This window comes from Pseudophryne corroboree, chromosome 10, assembly GCF_028390025.1.
Source record: "Pseudophryne corroboree isolate aPseCor3 chromosome 10, aPseCor3.hap2, whole genome shotgun sequence".
NCBI lineage: Eukaryota > Metazoa > Chordata > Amphibia > Anura > Myobatrachidae > Pseudophryne > Pseudophryne corroboree.
Window position 1 is genome coordinate 312010055 of NC_086453.1, and position 20722 is coordinate 312030776.

The 20722-nt window shown below is 48.3% G+C and overlaps 1 protein-coding gene across 1 annotated transcript in view; it reads left to right on the forward strand.

Annotated features, from left to right (window-relative positions):
- Positions 1–20722, forward strand: part of KMT2A (lysine methyltransferase 2A) — a 293772-nt gene that overhangs the window by 248035 nt on the left and 25015 nt on the right. The window contains exons 21-27 of the mRNA XM_063941799.1: positions 364–501; positions 669–827; positions 1770–1887; positions 2099–2177; positions 14607–14773; positions 15572–15745; positions 16571–20537. Of these exons, the coding sequence (XP_063797869.1) occupies positions 364–501; positions 669–827; positions 1770–1887; positions 2099–2177; positions 14607–14773; positions 15572–15745; positions 16571–20537 (4802 nt within the window). The remainder of the gene's footprint in view (positions 1–363; positions 502–668; positions 828–1769; positions 1888–2098; positions 2178–14606; positions 14774–15571; positions 15746–16570; positions 20538–20722) is intronic.

The following is a 20722-nucleotide window of genomic DNA, read 5'->3' on the forward strand; positions in this document are numbered from 1 at the left end:
AAGGCTACCACCCCACCCCTGTCTTATCGCCCTCCACCCCTGTCTTATCACCCTCCACCCCTGTCTTATCTCTCTACCCCTTCCATTCTCCATGCTCTGCCTCATCTCCGTTTTTGTGTCCACCCACATCCCCTCTAGAGTGTAAGGTCTCCCTATCAAGGCTCCTTCTCTTTTTCTTTACGTAATTATGTCATTTCTGGGTTGTAAGTATGTACATACGTTTTTTTACCTTGTCTGCATATTTTTACATTTGTGAATATCATTGATGTTATTTTGAGTCTTCCATAGACCTCTAATAGATCCTTTGTAAATGGTCAGTATGGTAGTTTATTGAAATAAAGTTCCTTCTTGTTGACATTGCAGGATGCTGGACGCCTGCTGTACATCGGACAAGACGAGTGGACACACATTAACTGCGCTTTGTGGTCAGCGGAGGTGTTTGAGGATGATGATGGCTCGTTGAAGAATGTACACATGGCAGTGATCAGGGGGAAGCAGTTGGTATGTTTCCTGTGCGCTTACATAGTGGCCTGTAGTGAGTCTGGCACTGAGGATGACCAATGACTTTAGGAGGATTTATTTCATTACCCACTTTTCAGTATCTTGCAGTTTCCCTGTCTCTCTCACATTTCTCACTGCCATTTAATGCCCAATATTTCTTTCCCCAGAGGTGTGAGCATTGCCTGAAGCTGGGTGCCACAGTTGGCTGCTGTCTGACTTCCTGCACAAGCAATTACCACTTCATGTGCTCAAGGATGAAGAACTGTGTATTCCTAGAGGATAAGAAAGTTTACTGCCAGAAACACAGAGATCTGATCAAGGGGGAGGTGAGAGATTATTGCACGTGCTTGGAAATTTTATGGTGATTCTCTGGAGAGCCCTTACAGGCTGCATTATGGCTGCAGTGGTTAATATTTGTCATTTATGTTACGGTTTTCATGTTTGGATGTATGTAACGTTACCTAAACTGACATTTACTTACACAGATGACCGTTAAACCTTATACCCTTACATCTATGTACCTGATTCAGCAAAGACTTCAACACCGTGGCAAAGCATTGTGTATGGGCTTCACAGACAGCACAGATGTTGTATAGAGAGGATCACCAGTGCCCGTAATCCCTCCCAGTCAAGTGTTAGAGCCTCACAACTGAAAGTCCCTTTGCTGCAGTACAACTTGCAGCACAGTAGTGTCCTCACACACCTAGCCTCCATACACCACGCGGCGCGAGATACCTGTCACGTGTGAGCCGCATCGAGTGGTGTAGTTTTTTTTTGCATCTTTTTCACTCTAGCGTGTATCTTAATAACAATCAGATGCTAAAAAACGATTCAGGAAACGTCACGGATTAATTTGATGTGCAAAACGTTTGTATATCTCCGTGTAACGGAGTCTGAACTTGTATATGAAGAACAACGGATGTCTGCGTAGAGAAACAAACCCATGGCTGCTGCATGGTAGCACTTTTGTATACAGATTCAGACTCAGTCGCACATAGATATACAAGTGTTGCATAGAAAATTAACACTGTCCTAGTCGCATTACAGTCATGTGGCGCCTGGAGCATCGAAGAGGGATGTTTAGCACAGCTGCAGCAGTAGTGTGTAATCTGTACACTGTTAAACTGAAATACCTAACTTATTAAGTGTGTGGTTCTCTCAAGCAGAGCAATGGCACTGTGTGTTAAGCTTACACTATATATAATGTTTGTGCTGGTTTATCTAGGGTTCCATGATGTTTTAGAGCAATTCTTTTTGCTTCTTTGCAGGTTGTATCTGATAACGGCTTTGAGGTTCTCCGAAGAGTTTTTGTGGACTTTGAAGGGATCAATCTGCGCAGGAAGTTTTTGAACGGCTTTGAGCCAGAAAACATTCATATGATGATAGGTGAGAGTACAGAAAATGCTGGCGGCAAACATTGCAGCTAATGAGATTTTTCTTTCTTCCTCGCAATATCATTATTTGTGTATTTTTAAATCCTTTCTCATATATCTCTCTTCTTTCTCTCTTTCTTTTCATGCACGAACCTGGCCTGCGTCCTATGGCTTCACTTCACCCTTCCTGGTCTTTCCTCACTGCCCCTTTTCTGTTTCCATAGGTTCCATGACCGTAGATTGCCTTGGTATCCTGAGTGACCTATCAGACTGCGAGGAGAAGCTTTTCCCCATAGGCTATCAGTATGTGTTGTACTCTTCCTTCCCTATATATCTTGTAAATGCCCATTCATGCAGCCCCTAGAACCAGATAGCGCAGGCATACTAATCACAGAGGTGGCTTCCCATTAGAAGTGCTTTCTGCTAATGGCCGTTCCAGAGGGAGAAGAATCCTCCCCCTGGTACTTACAGTCTAGTTTGTCACTATCAGAGAGTGCTTCCAATGGGTATCCTGCCAGCTGTCACTGCTCGTCTTGGGAGACAGCTATGTGGTGGATTTTACCTGGGGGGTGGGCTACAACCTCTAGATAAAATCAGCCACTGTAGATAGGTTCCAGTAGAACACACAGAGACAAAGAAGAGTATCCATACTAGATTATACATGACATAAGACACATGTTCACGTGGTTTGTTGTAGGGAATTTACTCAATCTGTAGGAACGCTGAGACAGTGGATGTGTGCACCAATAACCATGCTCCTAAATTTATAAAACCAGGCAACCGGTGGTTACAGAATCTGGACGGGATAAAATAAAGAGATTCACAAATTAGTCCTCTTATTGGATGTATATTCATTCCACCCCACACATTGAGGTGTACAGGATGTACTCCTACTCATCAAACACCTATTGTACCTTGGTATCTATGGACCTTTTTAAGGCTCAACTCTGTCAGCTAATTTACTCACCACCTCATTTGCCCAGTATATATATTTTTTATTTCTCTAGCATCCATAAGGGATATTGGGGACAGATTAGTACGATGGGGTATAGACGGGTCCAAAGGAGCCAGTGCACTTTAAATTTCTTCAACTGGGTGTGCTGGCTCCTCCCCTCTATGCCTCCTCCTACAGGTCAGTTTAGAAAAATGTGCCCTCAGGAAAGGATGCACGCTCTGCAAGCCCCAGAGATTTTTTTGTCTTCAATGTTTTTTAAACTTTTATTTCTCTGACGTCCTAGTGGATGCTGGGAACTCCGTAAGGACCATGGGGAATAGACGGGCTCCGCGGGAGACTGGGCACTCTAAAAGAAAGATTAGGTACTATCTGGTGTGCACTGGCTCCTCCCTCTATGCCCCTCCTCCAGACCCCAGTTAGATTTCTGTGCCCGGCCGAGCTGGATGCACACTAGGGGCTCTCCTGAGCTCCTAGAAAGAAAGTATATGTTAGGTTTTTTATTTTACAGTGAGACCTGCTGGCAACAGGCTCACTGCAACGAGGGACTAAGGGGAGAAGAAGCGAACCTACCTGCTTGCAGCTAGCTTGGGCTTCTTAGGCTACTGGACACCATTAGCTCCAGAGGGATCGACCGCAGGACCCGTCCTTGGTGTTCGTTCCCGGAGCCGCGCCGCCGTCCCCCTTACAGAGCCAGAAGCATGAAGATGGTCCGGAAAATCGGCGGCAGAAGACTTCAGTCTTCACCAAGGTAGCGCACAGCACTGCAGCTGTGCGCCATTGCTCCTCATACACACTTCACACTCCGGTCACTGAGGGTGCAGGGCGCTGGGGGGGGGGCGCCCTGAGCAGCAATAAAAACACCTTGGCTGGCAAAATAATCACAATATATAGCCCCAGAGGCTATATATGTGATAATTACCCCTGCCAGAATCCATAAAAAAGCGGGAGAAAAGTCCGCAAAAAAGGGGCGGAGCTATCTCCCTCGGCACACTGGCGCCATTTTCTCTTCACAGTGTAGCTGGAAGACAGCTCCCCAGGCTCTCCCCTGTAGTTTTCAGGCTCAAAGGGTTAAAAAGAGAGGGGGGGCACTAAAATTAGGCGCAATATTGTTTATACAAGCAGCTATTGGGGAAAATTCACTCAGTGATAGTGTTTATCCCTACATTATATAGCGCTCTGGTGTGTGCTGGCATACTCTCTCTCTGTCTCCCCAAAGGGCTGTGTGGGGTCCTGTCCTCAGTCAGAGCATTCCCTGTGTGTGTGCGGTGTGTCGGTACGGCTGTGTCGACATCTTTGATGAGGAGGCTTATGTGGAGGCGGAGCAGATGCCGATAAATGGGATGTCGCCCCCTGTGGGCCGACACCAGAGTGGATGGATAGGTGGAAGGTATTAACCGACAGTGTCAACTTCTTACATAAAAGGCTGGATGACGTAACAGCTATGGGACAGCCGGCTTCTCAGCCCGCGCCTGCCCAGGCGTCTCAAAGGCCATCGGGCTCAAAAACGCCCGCTCCCTCAGATGGCAGACACAGATGTCGACACGGAGTCTGACTCCAGTGTCGACGAGGTTGAGACATATACACAATCCACTAGGAACATCCGTTACATGATCCCGGCAATAAAAAATGTGTGACACATTTCTGACATTAACCCAAGTACCACTAAAAAAGGGTTTTATGTTTGGGGAGAAAAAGCAGCCAGTGTTTTGTTCCCCCATCAAATGAGTGAATGAAGTGTGAAAAAGCGTGGGTTCCCCCGATAAGAAACTGGTAATTTCTAAAAAGTTACTGATGGCGTACCTTTTCCCGCCAGAGGATAAGTTACGCTGGGAGATATCCCCTAGGGTGGATAAGGCGCTCACTTATTTGTCAAAAAAGGTGGCACTGCCGTCTTAGGATACGGCCACTTTGAAGGTACCTGCTGATAAAAAGCAGGAGGCTATCCTGAAGTCTGTATTTACACACTCAGGTACTAGACTGAGACCTGCAGATAGTGCTGCTGCAGCGTGGTCTGTAACCCTGTCAAACAGGGATACTATTTTGCGAACATAAGACGTTGTCTTATATATGAGGGATGCACAGAGGGATATTTTGCCGGCTGGCATCCAGAATTAATGCAATGTCCATTCTGTCAGGAGGGTATTAGAGACCCGACACTGGACAGGTGATGCTGACTTTAAAAGGCACATAGAGCCTTATAAGGGTGAGGAATTGTTTGGGGATGGTCTCTGGGACCTCGTATCCACAGCAACAGCTGGGAAGAAAAATTTTTACCTCAGGTTTCCTCACAGCCTAAGAAAATACTGTATTATCAGGTACAGTCCTTTCGGCTTCAGAAAAGCAAGCGGGTCAAAGGCGCTCCCTTTCTGCACAGAGACGAGGGAAGAGGGAAAAAGATGCACCAGTCAGCCAGTTCCCAGAATCAAAATTCTTCCCCCGCTTCCTCTGAGTCCACTGCATGACGCGGGGGCTCCACAGGCGTAGCCAGGTACGGTGGGGGGCCGCCTCAAAAATTTCAGCGATCAGTGGGCTCGCTCACAGGTGGATCCCTGGATCCTTCAAGTAGTATCTCAGGGGTACAGGCTGGAATTCGAGGCGTCTCCCCCCCCCCCGCCGTTTCCTCAAATTTGCCTTGCCGACAACTCCCTCAGGCAGGGAGGCTGTGCTAGAGGCAATTCACAAGCTATTCCCAGCAGGTGATAGTCAAGGTGCCCCTACGGGGTTACTATTCCACACTGTTTGTGGTACCGAAACCAGACGGTTCGGTGAGACCCATTTTAAATTTGAAGTCCTTGAACACATACATAAAAAAATTCAAGTTCAAGATGGAATCGCTCAGGGCGGTTATTGCAAGCCTGGAGGAGGGGGATTACATGGTATCCCTGGATATCAAGGATGCTTACCTACATGTCCCCATTAACCATCCTCACCAGGAGTACCTCAGATTTGTGGTACAGGATTGCCATTACCAATTCCAAACACTGCCGTTTGGACTGTCCACGGCACCGAGGGTCTTTACCAAGGTAATGGCAGAAATGATGATACTCCTTCGAAAAAAGGGAGTTTTTAATTATCCCGTACTTGGACGATCTCCTTATAAAGGCGAGGTCCATGGAGCAGTTGTTGGTCGGAGTAGCACTATCTCGGGAAGTGCTACAACAGCACGGATGGATTCTATGCATTCCAAAGTCACAGCTGGTTCCTACCACACGCCTGCTGTTCCTGGGGATGGTTCTGGACACAGAACAGAAAAAAGTGTTTCTCCCGCAGGAGAAAGCCAAGGAACTGTCATCTCTAGTCAGAGACCTCCTGAAACCAAAACAGGTATCGGTGCATCACTGCACACGAGTCCTGGGAAAAATGGTAGCTTCTTACGAAGCAAAATTCCATTCGGCAGGTTCCATGCAAGAACCTTTCAGTGGGACCTCTTGGACAAGTGGTCCGAATCGCATCTTCAGATGCATCGGCTGATACCCTGGTCCTTGGAGACAGGGTTATCTCTACTGTGGTGGCTGCAGAGTGCTCATCTTCAAGAGGGCCGCAGATTCCGCATACAGGACTGGGTCCTGGTAACCACGGATGCCAGCCTTCGAGGCTGGGGGGCAGTCACACAGGGAAGAAATTTCCAAGAACTTTGGTCAAGTCAGGAGTCGTCCCTACACATAAATATTCTGGACCTGAGGGCCATTTACAATGCCCTAAGTCGGGCAAGGCCTCTGCTTCAAAACCAGCCGGTACTGATCCAATCAGACAACATCACGGCAGTCGCCCATGTAAACCGACAGGGCGGCACAAGAAGCAGGATGGCGATGGCAGAAGCCACAAGGATTCTCCGATGGGCGGAAAATCACGTCTTAGCACTGTCAGCAGTGTTCATTCCGGGAGTGGACAACTGGGAAGCAGACTTCCTCTGCAGACACGACCGACACCCGGGAGAGTGGGGACTTCATCCAGAAGTCTTCCAACTGTTGGTAAACCGTTGGGAAAGGCCACAGGTGGACATGATGGCGTCCCGCCTAAACAAAAAACTAGATATTGCGCCAGGTCAAGGGACCCTCAGACAATAGCTGTGGACGCTCTAGTGACACCGTGGGTATACCAGTCGGTTTATGTATTCCCTCCTCTGCCTCTCATACCAAAGGTACTGTGAATAATAAGAAAACGAGGAGTAAGAACGATACTCGTGGTTCCGGATGGGCCAAGAAGAGCTTGGTACCCAGAACTTCAAGAAATAATATCAGAGGACCCATGGCCTCTACCGCTCAGACAGGATCTGCTATAGCAGGGGCCCTGTCTGTTCCAAGACTTACCGCGGCTGCGTTGGACGGCATGGTGGTTGAATTCCGGATCCTAAAGCAAAAAGGGCATTCCGGAGGAAGTCATTCCTACGCTGATAAAAGCCAGGAAAGAAGTAACCGCAAACCATTATCACCGTATTTGGCGAAAATATGTTGCGTGGTGTGAGGCCAGGAAGGCCCCAACAGAGGAATTTCAGCTGGGTCGTTTTCTGCACTTCCTACAGTCAGGAGTGACTATGGGCCTAAATTTGGGTTCCATTAAGGTCCAGATTTCGGCTCTGTCGATTTTCTTCCAGAAAGAACTGGCTTCACTGCCTGGAGTTCAGACATTTGTAAAGGGAGTGCTACATATTCAGCCCCTTTTTTGTGCCTTTTGTGGCACCTTGGGATCTCAACGTGGTGTTGAGTTTCTTAAAATCACATTGGTTTGAGCCACTTAAAACTGTGGATTTGAAATATCTCGCGTGGAAAGTGGTCATGTTATTGGCCTTGGCTTCGGCCAGGCGTGTGTCAGAATTGGCGGCTTTGTCATGTAAAAGCCCTTATCTGATTTTCCATATGGATAGGGCAGAATTGAGGACTCGTCCCCAGTTTCTCCTTAAGGTGGTATCAGCTTTTCACTTGAACCAACCTATTGTAGTGCCTGCGGCTACTAGGGACTTGGAAGATTCCAAGTTACTGGACGTAGTCAGGGCCTTAAAAATTTATATTTCCAGGACGGCTGGAGTCAGGAAAACTGACTCGTTTTTTATCCTGTAGGCACCCAACAAAATAGGTGCTCCTGCTTCTAAGCAGACTATTGTTCGCTGAATGTGTAGCACAATTCAGCTGGAGCATTCTGCGGCTGGATTGCCGCATCCTAAAATCAGTAACAGCCCATTCCACGAGGAAAGTGGGCTCATCTTGGGCGGCTGCCCGAGGGGTCTCGGCTCTACAACTTTGCCGAGCTGCAACTTGGTCAGGGGCAAACACGTTTGCTAAATTCTACAAATTTGATACCCTGGCTGAGGAGGACCTAGAGTTCTCTCATTCGGTGCTGCAGAGTCATCCGCACTCTCCCGCCCGTTTGGGAGCTTTGGTATAATCCCCATGGTCCTTACGGAGTTCCCAGCATCCACTAGGACGTCAGAGAAAATAAGATTTTACTCACCGGTAAATCTATTTCTCGTAGTCCGTAGTGGATGCTGGGCGCCCATCGCAAGTGCGGATTGTCTGCAATACTTGTATATAGTTATTGCCTAACTAAAGGGTTATTGTTGAGCCATCTGTTGAGAGGCTCAGTTATATTTCATACGGTTAACTGGGTATAGTATCACGAGTTATACGGTGTGATTGGTGTGGCTGGTATGAGTCTTACCCGGGATTCAAAATCCTTCCTTATTGTGTCAGCTCTTCCGGGCACAGTATCCTAACTGGGGTCTGGAGGAGGGGCATAGAGGGAGGAGCCAGTGCACACCAGATAGTTCCTAATCTTTCTTTTAGAGTGCCCAGTCTCCTGCGGAGCCCGTCTATTCCCCATGGTCCTTACGGAGTTCCCAGCATCCACTACGGACTACGAGAAATAGATTTACCGGTGAGTAAAATCTAATTTTCTTTCGGTATGCTCTTTGGGCAACAGCATACCTACACCATGGGAGTTGGGGGCGGGGGGAGGACGGTCACCGGCCTCTTGAGGTGCAGAACTGCTGCCCCACTGCAGGACCACCGTCCTGAGGGGCTGTTTGTTCAGCGGGGCACTGCCCCTTGGCTGTCACAGCCGCAGCATGCCGCACACCCCTAACACTGCCTGAAGGTGATCATCGGTGGTGAGTACACACTGGGGACCCCGCTAGGGGGGGTCCAGCGGTTCACTGTGCGGCAGAAGCGCGGGAGAGGCATCCTGGGGGGAACCGCTGTGGCCTCTGCATGAGACTGGTTAAATATCTTGTACCAAGCATTTATGCGAGGCTACAAACACTTAGGAGACATGGACAGTATAAAGATTACACAGTGGCTCCTACGCCATAGCGGGGGGCGGAGCTATATCAGCGGGCTCAGCGGCTTTTTGGCGCCTTCCTCTGCATAAACAGCAGCATCCGCAGCCTCACACAGCTCCTCCATAACGGTCACACGCTGGATCACTGGTACCGGGTGTAGAGGGGGAGAGCCCCTACATTGTGCACAAATATCATCCCTCTGAGGGATTTTTCATTAGACAGTCTCACTGTTTATATGTATGTGAAATGCTGACAGCCTCACTGGGGCTTTGCGGCGTTGGGTGCGCTGGTGTCCTCTCTCCTGTGTCTACTCTCACATGCAATAGGCAGGCTTGTATTGTATTTCAGGCTGTGTTGTGTGTGTATTATACCTGTTTTTCTTCTTCACAATGGTAAAACAGAAGTTATGCAGTGTGTGTAATGCTAGATTTTCTCCCAGCTCATCTGACTCAATATCATGTGAGCAGTGTAGTCCGTCATCACAAAATGCTGATAACAATGTGGGGGGAGTCCAGAGCCCTCCTGGCTGGGGGCTATCAAAACTATGAGGTCTGATATGTCATCTCAACTCACTGCAAATGCCAATAAAACTCAGGAACTGCAACAAGCAGCGGCAAATCTAGCTGCAAAACATCCCCCCCTCCCCGTCCACTACAGGTGCACAAAAACATGCTTTACCTGCACTCCTATCAGATACCGATGATGATATACAGGATGATGTGGACCCCATAAGCGTGGACTCCACCCCTACACAGGGTATTGATCCCCTCGTATTGACTATTCGGGATGTGATAAAGCTCCCCCTGGAGGATGCTAATACTCAGCAGTCATTGACAGTCACATTTCCTGATTCCAAGGACTTAGATGATTTATTTAAAATTGCCTGGAAAAATCCAGATAAAAAATATCAGGTGTCCAAACATTCCCCTTTGCCCTTGAAGGCAGGAAATTCTGGGAAGAATCTCCAGCAGTAGACGTCTCAGTCTCTCGCCTTTCTGAAAAGGCGGTACTTCCTGCTCCGGGCTCCTTTACGGTAAAGGACCCAGCAGATAGGAAAATTGAGACCACTCTGAAATCTATATACACTGCTGAAGGTGTAGCTCAAAGACTGGTCTTTGCAGGTTGCTGTATGACACATGCCATTCATTCCTGGGCTACTCATATTCAGGAAGGTCTTTCGGATGATATGGCCTTAGTTACTACTGTAACTTTCCTAAAACACATTCAGGATACGGCTGGGGTCCTCTGTGACTCTTTTAAAGAGATTAGCAATATTAATGCTAGGACCACGGCTATGGCTGTGTCGGCGCGCGGAGCCATATGGTTGCGTCAGTCGATTGCTGACGCCGACTCCAAACATAATGTGGAATCTCTTCCCTTCACAGGTGATTGGCTCTTTGGAGGTGAATTGGACACATGGATCTCCAAAGCTACTGCTGGGAAATTCACATTTCTTCCTTCAGGGACTCTGCCTGCTAGACGTACCAACCTGGGCTCTCGTCTACTCAGTCCTTTCGGTCCTCCAGGTTTCGATCTAGGGCCAGGGGGGCCTCCAACGCAGCTAGAGGCACCAGAGATAAGCCTAAGAAAACAGCCATCACCGCTCCCAGGAACAGAGCACCAGTTCAGCTTCCACAAAGACTTCAGCATGATGGTGCCCACCCACCCCGAGGGCATCTCGTGGTGGTAGCTCGGTTACATTACTACAGCCACATCTGGGATGGTTCCTGCCAAGATGCTTGGGTAAGGGACCTTATCTCTCAGGGTTACAAACTGGAGTTCGACGGTGCTCCTCCCCAACAATTTTTCAAATCAGGCTTACCAGCTTTGGAAAACATGTGTGGTACGCTACTACTGGCCATAAACAGGTTGGTCCAGTCCCAGGTCATTGTTCCAGTACCCCTGCAACAACAAGGACAAGGTTACTACTCCAGTCTGTTCGACCCATTCTGAATCTGAAGTCCTTGAATCCTTACCTAAAGGTTTTCAAATTCAAAAGGAATCTTTGAGAGCAGTGATCGCGGGCCTGGATCAACAGGTATTCCTAGTGTCCGTGGATATCAAGGACGCTTACATCCATATCCCCATTTGGCCTCCTCATCAGGTCTATCTGTGGTTCACCCTACTGAACGATCACTACCAGTTTCAGGCCTTACCCTCCAGCCTGTCTACAGCTCTGAGGGTGCTCACGAAGGTGATGGCGGAAATTATGTTTCAGCTCAGGGTCTAGGGGGTCAACGTAATTCCATACCTGGACGACCTCCTGATAAAAGAGAGTTCCAGAAAGCTTCTGTTGCTCCACATAGATCGCACTATCCAACTTCTGACTCACCACGTATGGATCCTCAATCTGCAGAAGTCCCAACTGGAACCGTCTCAACGGATCCTGTTTCTGGGGATGCTACTGGATACGGTAGCACAGAAAGTGTTCCTCCCAGAGGACAAAGTAAGAACACTTCAAGAAATGGTTCGCATGGTTCTCCTACCTGCTTGAGTATCCATTCATCTTTGCATAAAATTGTTGGGAAAGATGGTGGCCTCGTACGAGGTGATACAGTTTGGTAGGTTTCATGCCAGACATTTCCAATTGGACATCCTGAACAAGTGGTCCGGTTCCCATCTTCAGATGCACCGGATGATTCGGCTTGTCACCCCAAGCCAGGATTTCACTCCTGTGGTGGCTACAGTCTTCCAACCTGCTGGAAGGTCGACACTTTGGGATTCAGGATTGGATCCTCCTCACGACGGACGCAAGTTTGAGAGGATGGGGAGCTGTCACCCAGGGGGCACAGTTCCAGGGCTGGTGGTCTGCCCAGGAGGCCCTACTTCTGATCAAAATCCTGGGACTTCGGGCCATCTATAATGCTCTGATTCAGGCCTCCCCTATGCTCCGGGATCGGGCGAACCAGGTTCAGTCGGACAATACCACGACTGTGGCGTACATCAGTTGTCAAGGAGGGACAAAAAGCAGAGCCTGCATGCGAGAAGTGTTAAGAATACTCTTCTGGGCAGAAAGACATGTAAGAGCACTGGCGCAATCTTCATTCTGGGAGTGGGAAAATGGGAAGCGGACTTCCTGAGTCGCCACGATCTCCATCCAGAGGAGTGGGGACTACACCCTCAGGTGTTTCAACAGGTGATCGAGAGGTGGGGCTGCCCACAGATCGACATGATGGCCTCTCGCCTCAACAAGAAGCTTCGCTGCAATTGCTCGCGAACCAGAAACCCTCAGGCGAGCGCAGTGGATGCACTGACGTCGCCTTGGCCTTACCAGCTGGTCTACCTATTTCCTCAGATTCCGTTGATTCCAAGAGTGCTCAAGCGGATCAGGCATCAAGGAGTGCATTGATTGCCCCGGATTGGTCCCGAAGAGCGTGGTACACGGCTCTTCTGGACATGTCCGTAGAGGACCCTTGGTCTCTACCGCTAAGAAGAGATCTTCTTCAGCAAGGACCGTTCGTCTACCCGGACTTATGGCGGCTTCGTTTGAGGGCGTGGAAGTTGAGCGTAATATCCTAGCTCACAAAGGGCTTTCCAAAAAGGTCATTGCCACTATGGTGCAAGCCAGAAAACCTGTGACGTTAAAACACTATCATCATATCTGGCGGAGATATGTCTCTTGGTGTGAGGAACACACATATCCGTCTGCAGAATTCCACTTGGGGAGATTCCTTCGTTTCCTGCAGACTGGAGTGGATAAAGGCTTACGTCTTGAATCCATTAAGGTCCAGATTTCAGCTCTTTCCGTCTTCTTCCAGAAGAAGTTGGTTATCCTGCCAGAAGTTCAGACTTTCTTGCAAGGGGTGCTTCACATACAACCTCCATTTGTGCCGCCTACTGCACCTGGGGATTTGGATGTGGTGTTACGCTTTCTATAGTCCTCCTGGTTTGAACCTCTGATGACAGTAGAAGACAAGTACCTCACGTGGAAGACGGTGATGTCACTGGCCCTGGCTTCTGCTAGATGTGTCTCAGAATTGGGGGCCTTATCGTGTAAGAGTCCCTACTTGGTCTTTTACGAGAACAGAGCAGAGCTCCGGACTAGACAGTTCCTGCCGAAGGTGGTCTCCGCGTTTCACTTGAATCAACCTATTGTGATTCCGTCCAGTTCTGGCACTTCTGCTCCTCCAGAGGCATTGGATGCAGTGCGAGCCTTGAAAATCTATATCAAGAGGACGGCTCGGATCAGAAAGACGGATTCCTTGTTCATTCTGTATGATGCGCAGAAAAAGGGTTGCCCTGCTTCAAAGCAGTCTGTTGCTCGTTGGATTCAGCTTACTATCCAACAGGCCTATGTGTCGGCAGTCTTACCTGTTCCGCAGTCTCTAAAGGTCCATTCTACGAGATCAGTGGGGTCTTCCTGGGCGGCTGCCCGTGTAGTCTCGGCCCTGCAACTATGCCGAGCTGCTACCTGGTCGGGGAACAACACTTTTGTGAATTTCTACAAGTTTGATACCCTGGCCAAAGAGGATACCCAGTTTGGGCAGGCGGTGCTGCAGATGTCTCCGCATGTTCCCGTCCGTTCTGGAATCTTTGGGACATCCTCATCGTACTAATCTGTCCGCAATATTCCTTATGGATGCTAGAGAAAATAGGATTTTAAATATGTACCGGTAAATCCTTTTCTCGTAGTCCACAAGGGATATTGGGCACCCGCCTCTGTGCGGTGACTTTCTGCAGGTTCTCTGTTAGGTGTTACCTGTTCAGCTGTTGCTGTTCCTGTTGCCAGCCGTTGCTGGCCTGGTTATGTTATGGTGTGCTGCTGTGTAAATCTCACAACACTTATTATGTTCCTTCTCTCAAGTATGTCATTCTCCTTTGGGCACTGTTTTACCTATAACTGACCTGTAGGAGGAGGTATAGACGGGAGGAGCCAGCACACCCAGTTGAAGAAATTTAAAGTGCACTGGCTCCATTGGACCCGTCTATACCCCATCGTACTAATCTGTCCCCAATATCCCTTATGGACTACGAGAAAAGGATTTACCGGTAGGTATTTAAAATCCTATTTTTATTTTTTAATCACAGTAGCGGAATCCTTACATTTCAGCCACAGTGGCCGTGTGGTGCAAGAATCCTCTTACTTATCTTTAGGTTCAGATATAGCTTCCATATTCATGTACAAGTTGATTGTGGTGAAGCAGCCACAGTTGGATGAGAGAAGATCACCATTATGGATTTTGAAACCTGGATCATTAGGACCCTCACTCACCATTCTGATTTTAACAGTATTGATAACGCCCTTCCAAAAAGCCAAAACGTGGGAGCAATCCCATCAAATACTGTATATAAGGGATAACCTGCTGCACCATAGTAGAATTGTTGTGGTTTTTTGTTGTTTTTTTGTCTTTCTAATTGAAGGTTTAATTTTCACCTAAGACTGTTGATAGACATTACTGGTTCTGCTGCGGACAGAAGCAGGAAATCTGTTCCTCTCTGTATGTACAGCTAGAGACTTGCTTCCTGGGAATATTCACAGTGTGTGATCATGTTCCCTTTGTAGATGTTCTCGTGTATACTGGAGTACGACAGATGCCCGGAAGCGTTGTGTATACACGTGCAAGATTCTGGAGTGTAGGCCGCCTCCTGCCGAGCCTGATATCAACAGCACTGTGCATCACGAAGAGAACCGCACCATTGCACACCGTTCCCCACTTCGGGAAATGCATGGTGAGGCCCTAACGGAACCACAGATACAAAAGTTGATTGTAAAATGTGTAATACTTTCTGTTGGCAGGAAACACAATGAATTTGATGGCACAAGACTGTAGAACTTCGTGTCACTGTTGCATGCACTTTGTGAAGTGGTGTGATGTTTGCTATGGGTGGACACATTTATTATACATTTTACATACAATGTAAGCACTGCATAGTTGTAATCCATAAAGGTACAGTATAGCTCCCAGATGTGCTTTGTTCCTAAAGAGGTACTAGGAAAATGATGCACTGCTTGGAATAGACTGCTTTTGTTAGTCATTATAATGAGTAATTAGCAATGCTTTCTGGATGACTAAGGTCTGTAGTCAGGGGGGGGGGGGGGGTGAATCGGCTGGAGGACTATTATGTTAAGATAGAACTGGCAGTTCTAAGTGTAGGGGAGATGTATCAAACCTTGGAGAAAGATAAAGTGAAGTTGCATAAAGCATCCAATCATCTGCTATCAGTTCATAGACCATGCTAGATAAATGACAGAAGCAGATTGGTCACTTTAGGCATCTTCTCCACTTTATCTCTCTTCCATGGATTGATACATCTCCCCCAGTGTTTCATCTCCCATGCTAGGTCCTTCAGATTAAAGTGGCAGTTTGGGTGCAGCTACATCCTGTTGCCACATGGCACATGCCTGGTCAGCTCAGACTTCCTTCTCAGTGTAATATTGGCAGCAGCATGCATATCTCTGTAGTAGATGCCACCGTACTATGTTGCAGTAAATCCATTTACAAATAAATGTTTGTTTGCTTTCCCCAGAATTTGGCCTACAGCAAGTTAAATGTGTAGATTCTGTTGGTCTCCCTTCTCCGGAACAGCTTTCTTCCTCTACAGCTTCCAGTTCCTGGCTTTCTGCCAGACTTGGTGGGAGTAGGGTCCGTACACCCAGATACTCTCCTAATCAACGTTCTCCTCGGCCTCTTCCATCAGCAGGTGAGATTGCTTGTACTTTTAGTTATATGTTTGGTAATTCAGTTTCTATATGGGGAAAAGTAAGCAAGATTGCTCCTTGAGAGTTCTTGTTAAACTGCGGCTGCTATATGGGACATAACAGCTTCTGTACGAGAGAGGGTGAGCAGTATATAATTCTTTGGCATTGACAGGAATTCTGTCTCATGCTCGCTCGCACACACTAGCATTTAAGTTGTTTTTAACGTTTATGCTAGCTGTAGTTCTATAGAGGGAAATGTAGTAAAACTTCTGAAGAGTGGAGAACCAATCAGCTACTTGCTAACATTTATCAAGTACATTCTATAAAACGATAGCAGCTGATTGGTAGCTAACGGCAACTTATCCACACTTCATATATCTCCCGTATAGTGGGGGTGATTCAGACCTGATCGTAGATGTGCTAAATTTAGCACATCTACGATCAGCTCCCCTGACATGTGGGGTGGGGGACGCCCAGCACAGCGCTAGTCCGCCCCGCATGTCAGGGCCGACTCCCCCCCCCCCCCCCCCCCAGCACAAGTACAAAAGCATTTTGTACTGTAGGTGTTGCCCGGACCGCGCCCGCTAAACGACAGCTAAACACCGCCCGCCCGTCCCCTCCCGCCCAGCGACCGCATCTGCCTGTCAATCAGGCAGAGGCGATCGCAGGGCTAAGACAGCCGTCGGCTGTCTGCCATGCGCCGGCGCACTGCTGCGCATGCACAGGTCGGGCCTGATCGCTGCTGTGCGAACACGTATAGCCCCGATCAGGTCTGAATTAGCCCCAGTGTTTTCTGCTGTTTGCTAATGCTTGTTTTCATTTTGTAGGTAGTCCTGTTACCCATGAAATAGTTACTGTTGGGGACCCTCTACTCTCTTCTGGCCTTCGTAGCATCGGCTCCCGCAGGCATAGTGCCTCTTCCATCTCGCCGCAGCCGCAGAAGCAACGCTTGATTTCCCCGTCCCAAACTGACGCCACCAGACTTAATGCATCTCAAGCAGACACAGCAGTGACACTGACAAATCAAAAGTGTAACAGCGCAGAATCAGGGGAAGCCTCTTCTGCTGTAGTGCACAGCAACGGACACAGGACTCCAGGGCTAGATGTGGATGCGCTATTGGACACGAGGCAAACTAGCTCCTTGGAAACCCTGGTAAAAATTACAGCACCCAAAACTGAAAAGGTCAAATCATCATCTCAGAGAAGCTCTGATCCCTCTACTAATCAAGCCAGCCCTAAGGTACCCTCTCAGCCACAAGGTATGTCCAGTCCGAACTCAAGCACAGGCAGAGCTGGCCCCGCGAAGGACAGTGCATCAGTGACACTCAGTTCCAGGTCGTCTTCTACTCAGCAGCACCTTAGGGCAGTAAAGAGAGAAAAGGATCAACATGCAGACATTTCCCAGACTGACAGAACGTCAAACTCAGAGGAAGGCAAAGGAGCGCATATTCCTCTTGGCAGTCGTGGCATTGCATTACACAAAGAAAGACGAGCAAAGACAAAGAATCTTCTGGTAGAGAACTCCAAGGAAAAACATTCCAGTAAACCCGTTGCTGACACTGACCATGCGCTAGGTGATTGCCAAAGACAAGCAGATACTAATGGAAATCATTTGGTGTCAAACACTGTGGGTTTCAAAATGCACGCTCAGAACAAGAGCGCAGATAAGATTGTACTTAGTGAAGGAAGCCCACTGGTTGAAACATCCTCACTGAGCACTGGTAAAGCAATACAGACAATGATAGCGACTGACCACACGAGTGATATGAAGTTAGACCAGCAAGTAGTGACTCCTCGGGAGGTTACAGATCTGCCTGACCAAGCCAAGCAGCAAGATAACCCTGATGATACTGACGATATTGCCGCAAATCACAGAAGCCCAAACACTGACTCTGAGCATCAAGCTGGCAATGCTTATCCTGCACAAGACTCCAGCCTGCTTCTCCAAGATGGAAGCAAGGCCCAGGAAGACGGCTCCTACAAAAGGCGCTACCCAAGGCGGAGTGCGAGAGCACGTTCTAACATGTTCTTTGGGTTAACACCTCTATATGGTGTACGTTCCTATGGTGAGGAAGATCTCCCATTTTGTAGCAGCACTCCAGGAAAGAAGCGGGGAAAAAGATCGGCTGAGGGGCAAGTGGATGGCGCAGATGATCTAAGCTCGTCTGAAGATGATGATATGTATTATTATAACTTTTCTAGGACCGTAGTTTCTGCTTCTAGGGACGAACGACTGGGGGCGCGCTCACTGTTCAGGGAAGAAGATCGAAACCTACACAGAATTCCCCAACTGGACGGAGTAGATGATGGTACAGAAAGCGATGCCAGCATCACTACTACTGCAGGGAAAGCCGGACATGCAGGGAAAAGGGGTAGTAAGCAAAATGGAGCAGAGAAGCTAGCTTCCTCAGAGGAGCAGCTAGGAAAAGGTCACACGGGTAAAGTTAGCAAGGGGTCAGACACCAAAATGGACAACTGTCATCCTGTAAAGCAGGACTCTCTGGAGACCCAGCTGAGCATGGACACATCACGTCGAAGTCATGGTGGATCTGACAAAAGTCTGCTGGACACGTTCAACTCAGAGCTGCTAAAATCTGATTCTGACAATAATAATAGTGATGACTGTGGGAACATCCTTCCGATTGATATTATGGACTTCGTGCTGAAGAACACACCATCCATGCAAGCATTAGGAGAGAGTCCCGAATCCTCCTCGTCTGAGTTACTTACACTGGGGGATGGTTTGGGGTTGGATAGCAACCGTGGGAAAGATATGGGTTTATTTGAAGTATTCTCCCAGCAACTTCCATCGTCTGAGCCTGTGGATGGTGCTGTTCCTTCCAACATGTCCGCAGAGGAGCAGTTTGAGCTACCGCTAGAGCTGCCCTCTGATCTCTCTGTGCTGACCACTCGCAGCCCAGCACTGCCAAGTCAGAATCATGGTAGACTGAGCGTCATCCCGGAATCCCAACTGTCTTCTCCTAGTGACCGTTCCCTCTTGTCTCTACCCACCCCTGACGCAGGTGAGAAAAGGGTAACCGTCACAGAAAAGACGGTGACTCCTGGTGAAGGAGATTCAGCTCTCTTGGCTTCAAGCGTAGACCAAGCTGAAGGTCACATGACGCCGGATAGATATATTCCACATGTGGACTCTGAGCACATTTCCAGTCCTCCCTGCGCACAGGTGGACCATGCAGGGGGCCAAGAGTTAGCACGGAATAGTGGTACACCAAATCTGCAAGTGCCAGTGTCGCCCACTGTGCCAATTCAGACCCAAAAATACATCCAGAGCAACTCCGAAAGCCCAGGTCCATCACAGCTACCAAGCGCTGCCATACAGAGCACACCTCATCACAAATCTACAACAGACAACCTAGTTGTGCTTAATCAGAATATGCAACCACTCTATGTCCTTCAGACTTTGCCTAATGGTGTTACGCAAAAGATCCAGCTTACCCCATCTGTATCTTCAGGCTCAAGCCGAATGGATGGAGATGTACCAGTTCTGGGGCCGATGGGAGGAGGACTTACCTTAGCCACCACTTTAAATCCTTCACTAACCTCGTCTTTTCCTCCAGCTAGCAAGGGGCTTCTCCCAGTGTCTCATCACCCACATCTGCAACCCTTCCCTGCAGCACCCCAGGCTGCTTTCTTGCCAGGCCTCACCAACCAGCCTTCTGGTCTTCTTATTGGCGTTCAACCTTCTCCTGAGGCCCAACTCCTGGTTTCAGAATCTGGGCAGAGTGGTACCTCAAATCCGCCACCTTCTGGTATGGCTAAGAAGAGACAGATCTCGCGCCTACACACCAAGAAAAACAAAAAATTGGCACCTTCTGTTGCACCTGCCTTAAGGCATGCCCCGGAGATGGTCTCCAATATGACACTAATTAATTTTACAACACCGCAGCTTTCTGGAAGTTTATCAAACCATCCAAGTTTAATTGACTTAGGCAGTCTTGGAAATTCTGCAGCCCACCGCAGTATCCCTAATATTATTAAGAGATCCAAATCTGGTGTCATGTACTTTGATCAGACTCCCCTGCTTCCACAGAGTGTGGGAACAACCAACTCTGTTGGCACTGCCCCCAGTGTTATTGGATTGGACACTGGGCATCTTACAGGTCAGGTACCAGCAATTGCTGCTGGGTCTCCAGTCCTCAATGTTGTTTCGATGCAGACAACTGCTGCTACTCCCCCAGTCACTGGTCACGTCACATTAACCAGCCCCGGGATTTTAGGTCCTTCTGAGCTTGGTTCAATTGGCAACTTCCTTATAAAGACCAGTTCACAGAGTTTGAGTGTTCAGGATAATCATGTGACTCTCTCTTCTGGGCCAGGGATTTTTTCTCAGAGTTCTACCACAGCAACAGTGGCCACCACCTCTAGCATATGTGTGGTACCCACTTCTAAACCTGTCAGTATGACTCTTTCCCAGACTCTGAATGACCCGGACTGCTCGTTTCCAATCGCTCATCAAATGAACAGATTGCTCAGCAGCAGACCTCCAATCCTGCCCGATTCAGCTTGTAGTTCAGATCACAGATCCCCAGCTCTCCAACCAGTATCGGACTCTGAGGGCAAAGTGATGAAATCAAACACCACTTCCTCCGCTTCTGTTCTACAAAGAGAGACTGCATCAGCAACACATAAAACCAAAAGCAAAGGGAAGCGACAGGCCAGCGCTACAGACAAGGCAAATAGGAAGAAACACAAGACTTCACACTCTAGCCAAAGGTCAGCTGGGGCGTGGGAGCAGGACCAAGACAGCAAGCCGCCTGGTTCCATCTTATTGGGGTATGTTATGTACACTGTCCTCTACTCTTAAACTAGAATCATTATTCAGTATTTGTTTATTTTTTTCAGCATAAACGTGAGTGTTTCATGCTTTGCTTACTTGGGGGTAGATGTATCAAACCTTGGAGAGAGATAAGTACTAACCAATCAGCGTCTGTAATTTTACAGAATGTGGCCCAGATTTA